General features: G+C 63.7%; 1 protein-coding gene across 1 annotated transcript in view; it reads right to left on the reverse strand.

The window, feature by feature from the left end:
- Window positions 1–4,413, reverse strand: part of LOC102438299 (ectonucleotide pyrophosphatase/phosphodiesterase family member 7) — a 5,310-nt gene extending 897 nt beyond the window's left edge. The window contains 3 exon segments of the mRNA XM_023748600.1: window positions 583–1,246; window positions 2,733–2,878; window positions 4,161–4,413. Coding sequence (XP_023604368.1) covers window positions 583–1,246; window positions 2,733–2,878; window positions 4,161–4,413 — 1,063 coding nt within the window.
- Between the last annotated feature and the right edge of the window lie 2,918 nt (window positions 4,414–7,331).

Consider the following 7,331-nt stretch of genomic DNA (forward strand, 5'->3'; position numbering starts at 1 on the left):
CGGGGACCAGCACCAGGGACCCCAGCACCGCGGACCCAGCACCGGGGACCCAGTACCGGGGACCCCAGCAGGCAGGCGCGAGCGTGCCCAACCCACACGGCTCGCGCCAGCACTTCCTCCCGCTCCCCCGCTGCCTGTGTCTCGCTTTCCTGAGCACCGCCCTGGGCCTCTCTGAGCGGGCCTGGTCCCTGTCACTCTCATGGCTGATCTCCCCATCTGTCACCCTACATGCATGTGCACACAAGCGCACACATGCACACAAAAACACAGACATATGTGCACATAAGCATATGCACACACATGCATATGCATACACAAACACACATGTACACAAACATACATGCACGCCCACACATGTACAACACATACACAGGCACTTGTGCACACATGAGCACACAGTGCACCAACGCACATGCACACGTAATATTACACAAACACAGGGCGTGTACACACGTGCCCATGTACATGCACGCACACCTATTGCATAGTGATGACCGCATCCCTTTGGTGGTCAATGTCCCTCAGCTTGGGGACTAGCTAGGAATAGGGGGTGCTCTTCACAGGGCTGGGAAGAGACCCAGCAGCCCCCCGCCCCGCCGTGCACGCGTGCGCAGCTCACCCCGTGGATGACGTAGCCAGGGTCACTGTACATGAGCAGGGGCGTGATCCGGGGGTGGTTGGCGTAGTGGAAGGACTTGGGGAAGTCCTCCTTCTTGTAGACGTGGAGTTTGGGGTGCGCGTCCTTGATCGCCTCGTACACCTTCTCCAGCCGCCCCTCCTTGGGGAGCAGCATCCCGTTGGGCCCGTAGTCCAGGAGCTCGAACTCGATGTCCCGGAAGGTGAAGTTGGGGAACTTGTGGAACTCCACCAGGTCGCCGGCCTTCTTGTGCACGGTGGTCATGCCGTGGTCGGACGTGACGATGAGGTTGAGGCTGTGCTCCAGGCCGCTGCGCCGGATGCTGTCTCGCAGGTAGCCCACCGTCCGGTCCACCTGCTGCACCATGGCCTTCCTCTGCGGGGACTCGGGCCCGAACTTGTGGCCCGTGGAGTCGGGCTCCCCGAAGTAGAGCGTGACCAGGTCCAGGCCGTCCTGCGTGAACCAGCGCATCACCGTGTCCACGTTGGCCCTCCACTCCGCCTCGTCCTTGTAGTTGTGCAGGATGCCCTCCTTGCGGCTCAGCGTCACGGCCGTGCCTTGGTAGGTGACGTTGCCGCCGGGGAAGAAGAAGGAGCCGGCCTTCAGGCCCTGCGGGAAGGCAGCCATGAGGCACAACCCCGCCGGGCCCCCTGCCCCCGGCACAGGGCGCCCCTGCCCGGCGTGTCTGCCCGCTCGCCCAGCCCATCCCCGCGCCGACCGCTGTCCGAGCCTTTTCATTTTCTTTTTATTTAAATTGATTTTTTGTATATTGACTTGGTATCCTGCAGCCCTGATGAACTTACTCTTTTAAAAAATATATGTTCTTATTGATTTTTAGAGAGAGAGGAGGGGAGAGGGATAGAGAGATGGAAACATCAATGAGAGAAACATCTTCGAATGGCTGCCTCCTGCCCACTCCCCACAGGGGAGGGCGCCCATAACCCGGGCATGTGCCCCGACCAGGGATCCAGGAATCGGACCGGTGACCTCCTGGCTCCTAGGTCGCTGCTCGACTGCTGAGCCACACCAGCCGGGCGAGCCTCCTCATTGTCCGAGAGGCCTCCCTATCTGGGCCGGGCCCAGACTATAGAGGAGGGAGCAGGTGCGGGTGGACTCGCACTAATGAATAACAGACAAGTGTCCCCGATATGGGGTGTCCTCACTGCCACGGGGCCCAGGGCGCTGCCCGGGGGCTGGGGTGACCCGAGAGCCCCCCTTTCTGGCCTGCAGCCCGGCCTCTCCCTGCCATGTTCACGGCCAGGAGTGCGTCAGCCCCTCCACCGTGCCCCACCCTGTCCTTCCAGCCTTCACCCTGGTCACCCGTCCGTCCGTCCGTCTTTCCATCATCCACCTGCTGCTTTATTTACACAGACCCACCTGGCCCCCCCAGCTGCCTGTCCCATGTGGCCGCTGCCCGTGCAGCCCCACAGACCCACCTGTCCCCCCAGCTGCCTGTTCCATGTGGCCGCTGCCCGTGCAGCCCCCCAGGCCACGTTCTCAGCCTCGGTGCAGAGCCGGGGCGGGGGGGAGGTGCAGGGCTGGGCCGGCGGGGGCGCGGGCCGGGGCATGGGGCCCGATGGCCATGGGGTACCTGAGCCCGGCATCGGGCAGCTCCATTTGGAGCTGGGGGCTCAGACTTGGGGGGTGCCCTCCACTGGACATCATTGACAAGGAGCTACACCCCCAGGGCCAGGAAGCCCCCAGGACATTTCGGGGTGATGGCGTTCCTGGGCTGACACGACAGCTCCATTTATTTTACCTTCGCCCCCAGGGTCTAGCTGCCCAGCCTGCGAGGGGTGCGGGCGGGGGAGCGGACAAAGCTGTTTTGTGGTCACACCCCTTTGTGTCGCGTGGGGTCCTTTTCCCGTGCGACCCCCTCCCCAAATGCCAAAGGGTCCCCAGGGGTGGCTTCCTGTCTGACTGGGAGGATGGAGTCCCAGGCTCCGGGGGGCACCGGGCAGGACTGGGCAGCCCCCCCAGATCCCACAACTGCCCGGGGCCCGCCCCGGGGACCACGCTGCCCGCCCTTCTGTGCCGGGAGCCTGGGCCTCCCCGGGGCCATGCCTGCCCGCGCTCGGCGGGGGGAGGGCGTTACCTGCCTCTGGGCGGTGATCCAGATGGGCACGCTGCCGTTGTCCCACCAGCGCTGGACGCCCAGCGTGGCGTGGTAGGGCAGCTTGAGCTTGCTGCTGGTGTTGTAGAACATGTTGTGCACCACCCCGTGGTTCTCGATGTACCTGCCTGCGGGGGGCGGAGGGAACGGGCTGGCTCGTCACCATGGGCACGGGCACGTGCTCCGACCCGGTGGCCCAGCCCCGCCCTGCCCCACCCCACGCCCGTGCAGTTCGCACTGGGAGGCATCGCTTGCAGCCTCATCAGTTTTAGCAAAAGATCAGTGTGGCCCTAGCTGGTGTGGCTCAGTGGATAGAGCGTCGGCCTGCAGACTGAAGGGTCCCGGGGTCTATTCCCATCCAGGGCACAGGCCAGGGTTGTGGGCTCGATCCCCAGTGGGGGGCGTGCAGGAGACAGCCGATCAATGATTCTGTCTTGTCATTGATGTTTCTCTCCCTCTCCCTTCCTCTCTGAAATCAATTAAAAAAGATGGGTGGCGCCCGCGTGGCTCTCAGGAGGGATAATGACGCAGCCGGGACCCAGCCTCGGCGGAGCCAGGCGCGTGGATGGGCCGCCGGCGCCCTGAGGACTCCTTTCCAGTTTGTGTTGCGTGGAGACGCCACACGGGAGCTCGGGTGCAGGAGGAGGCGCCGTGAGGGCGTGCGCTGCCCCCCTCCCACCGCGACGCGTGAAGTGAGAAGGTGGCGCAGGCGGGACAGCCGGTGCTGCGGTGGGTGTCGGGGCTGTGGTCACAGAAACGCTGGCGTGAGGACGAGCCGCCTGCACGGAATAGTGTCCCCCAAAGTCGTGCCACCAGCGTCTCGGAAGGCGACCTTGTTTGCAAATGGGGTCATGGCAGATGTGATGTGTTAGGTTAAGATGAAGGGGAGCCCCAGCCGGCGTGGCTCAGTGGCTAGAGCGCCGGCCTGTGTCCCGGGTTCGATTCCCGTCAAGGACATGTACCTCGGTTGCAGGCTCAGGCCTGGGCCTTGGTCAGGGTCATGCAGGAGGCAACCAATAGATGTGTTTCTCTCACATCGATGTTTCTCTCTGTCTTTCCCTCTCTCTCCCCCAGTCTCTCTAAAAATCAATGGGAAAATACCCTTGAGTGAGGATTTAAAAAAAAAAAAGATGAAGCTGGAGCCGCAGACTCATCTCTGAGTCCCGGCCACACTCACCTCCTCCGGGAGGCCTCCTGGGTTGACCTCAGGCTGTTGCCAGGGAGACCACTGCCCGTGTTTATCCGCTATCAGATGCCGCCAATGCTGGGGGCTGTTCTCCCCAGCGAGTGTCCCCTCCTGGCTCACCTTTGTCCCCACACGGTGCCCCGGGACAGGGCTGTGTGCATTCCCTGTCCCCCTGGCTTCTCAGCCCCCACCGCCCCCAGGTCCCATCCGCAGGCGGCACTCACCGGTGACCAGGGTGAAGTGGCAGGGACTGGTCATGGTGACGAAGGGGGGGGTCATGTAGCGCGCCTTCACGCCGTCCCGCGCCATGGCGTCCAGGTTGGGGGTGTCCACGTCCTGGTCATAGTCCCAGCGGAAGCCATCGAAGGACACCAAGAGCAGCTTGTGCCGGGAGCCCTGCCGGCCCACGGGCACCCCGGCCCCCAGAGCGAGGAGGGCGGCCAGGGCCACGGCCAGGAGGGCGGCTGGGTGGCTCATGGTGGGTTGTCTGAGGCGCCGGTGCCGGGCGTGTTCCTGCCGCGGACAGAGCAGAGCAAAGTCCCAGGGTCACCGGGCCTCTGCTCCGGGCGCCTTTGCGAGCGAGACTGTGCTCTTACCTGTGTCTCAGGAGGAGGCCCTGGTGGCCCGCGGCCGTGTCACCCGCCTTTATTGCCCACGCTCCTCCCCCGTGGGCGTGTGCCCTCCTGGGAGGGGCGGGGGCCAGGCCCGAGGATCAGAGAGCAGAAGGGGCCTCCACGGGGTGGCCTGGCCTCCACGCGCTCTCTCGGTCCCTGGGCCCTGCTCACTCTGACCCACAGCCTGACATTTGGGGAGGCCTTTGGGGTCTGTGGGCCTCGGGCCTGCCTGGGCCAGGGCCGTGGGAGGGGCTTCCCAGGGTCAGGGGGCCGAGGGCCACGGGGGCCCAGCCTGGGGAGGGCCTCTCGAGCGAGCGGTCTCCTGGGACGGGGTGGGCGGAGCCACCCTGTGGGCCTGGTCAGCATAGCCGCGCCTCCCCCTTGTCCCTGTGGATCCTCAGGGAGGCGCGGGCATGGGCAGCCTCGTCAGCAAGGTGGACAGAAGAGGGGTTCCCTTGTCACCTGTGCTCATGGGTGGGGGGGAGTGTAAGAGGAACCCTGGGCGGGGCACGGTTCTGCTACTATCTTGTCTCTCTCTATCTCTGTCTCTCTATCTTTATTTCTCTCTATCTCTATCTTTATCTCTCTCGCTCTATCTCTGTCTCTCTATCTTTATTTCCCTTCTCTCCCTATCTCTCCATCTCTGTGTCTTTTCTGTGTCTCTCTCCCTACCAACCTTTTTTTTTTTTTAATGCCCTTGACTGGAATCGAACCTGGGACCCTTTGGTCCGCAGGCTGACGCTCTATCCACTGAGCCAAACCGGCTAGGACTTACCACCCCTTTTTAAAAATTGAATTTATTGGGGTGACCCTGGTTAATACCCCACCACCACCTGATGGAGCTGCTCTCTGTACCGGACACTGCTCTAAGTTCTGGGGACCCCGCGGTGAGGGAGGCAGGCGCGCTCCTGACTGTGTCCATCTGGTTGGGGACACACACAATACAGGGACACTAGTGGGACAGGCAACAGTGAGTCGACACGGGGAGTAAAGCAGGAGACCAGATCGGGGTGTCCGTGGGCAGCACCTGATGGGCGGTGAGCAGGGCCTCCCGAGAAGGTGGTTCTGGGGGGCCCAGGCCATGGTGTGCAGTCCGCGTCCGTAGCCCTGCAGCAGCAAGCAGGGTCCTGGCACCCACGGTCTAACATAGAGGGGCAGCCCGTTGCAGGTCAGGGTGTAGGCAGGAAGCAGGAGTGGGCTGGGTGCTGGGCGGCGAGTGGTGGTGCCGTCCTCAGGCCGTGGCCGTGGCCCAGACACGGTGGTGGCCGTGGGAGCCAAGGAAAGGGAGCAACTCGGGGATGTCCAGTTCCCACGGAGCAGCTGGGGTGATGGTGTCACCTGTGACAGGGGTCAGCGGGAGGTCACGGGAGGAGCAGGGCGTGGACGAGGGGCAGGAGGGGCGCTCGGGCTGAAGCAGGAGGCAGGCCGCAGAGGAGCCTGGATTCTATGCGAATACAATCTAATACCTAATCTAAAATTGAATGTAAAATCCCATTCTTCCCAAGAAGATGGCCACCAAGGAGAAAGACTACATTTCCCAGCATTCTCTGCAGCGAGGCTTGGCCATGTGACTACATGCTGGCCAATGGGACCAAAGAAAAGATGATGAGCCCGCCTGGGCCTCTGCCGCAGCCCAGGTGTGCTGCACCCCGTTCTGATTCTGCTCCCTCTGGTCCCCGAGCTCAGATGAGGGGTGCTGCCTGGGGTGGGGCCGGCGCCCCCGGAGAGAACCAGCCGCGTCCTGGGTTTTGTGTCCGTCTCCGCAGGACCCGACCCACGCGATGCTGGGACGATGGTGCCGGGGGCGTAGGCGGGTGGCTGCCGTGCCGGCTGCTGCCAGGGCAGGGGGGGCCTGGGCAGGTGTGAGGGGCTGCCCCATGGTCAGGGGTGAGGCGGGGCTGGGCACCCACCTGGGCTGGTCTTTCCTTTTATTAAAAGACATGTTTTTGTTGATGTCAGAGAGGAAGGGAGAGGGAGAGAGAGAAGCATCGACGATGAGAGAGAATCATGGATCGGCTGCCTCCTGCATGCCCCCCACTGGGGATGGAGCCCGCAACCCGGGCCTGTGCCCTGACTGGGAATCGAACTCTGACCTCCTGGTTCCTAGGTCCACGCTCAACCCCTGAGCCACGCCGACCCGACTGGTAACAGTTTAGAGTCGTCATCCCCGCTGAGCTGGGTGGACGTGAAGCCTAGAGACCGGGGAGCAGGCGGGTTTGCCCCGTACACAGGTGCACGTGTACCCCGTGCCGTTGAGCCACGCGTGGGGCCCGGGCTGGGACGAACCAGCTGCCTGGTTCGTGCGGGCTCGTCCCCTCAGGCCAGCGTCCGGGTCCCGGCCACCTGTCCTCCTTCCTAACCTGGTGCATGAGCCGCCGTGCGGTCGTCTCCGAGAGGGACGCTGTGCCCCGCCTCCTGGCACAGTGCCCGGCGCACAGTAGGCACGGCAGGACCCTTGGATGCGTGAGCGAGAGAACACAGGTGAGATGAGCAGGCCCACCCAGGGCGGCCCCTGACTGACCCTGCTCTCCTGGCTGTGCAGCAGGACATCCTACAACAGGACTCGCTCAGGCTGGGCGGCCACCGTGCAGCCTGGGCTGGTGAGGGGAGCAGCTGGGGGGCTCCAGCCTGGGGGAGATTAGGAGCCCCCCACCCCCCCTCCCCCGCGGAGGCTGGGATGGGCCTGCTGTCCCGATGGCGGGTTTATCAGCTCGAAGGTCCCTGTATCAATGGCCCTGGACGCTTTATCGCTTCTCAGGGCTTTATCTCAGCAGCCGCCTT

Source organism: Myotis lucifugus, unplaced genomic scaffold (genome assembly GCF_000147115.1).
Source record: "Myotis lucifugus unplaced genomic scaffold, Myoluc2.0 scaffold_1572, whole genome shotgun sequence".
Classification (NCBI taxonomy): domain Eukaryota; kingdom Metazoa; phylum Chordata; class Mammalia; order Chiroptera; family Vespertilionidae; genus Myotis; species Myotis lucifugus.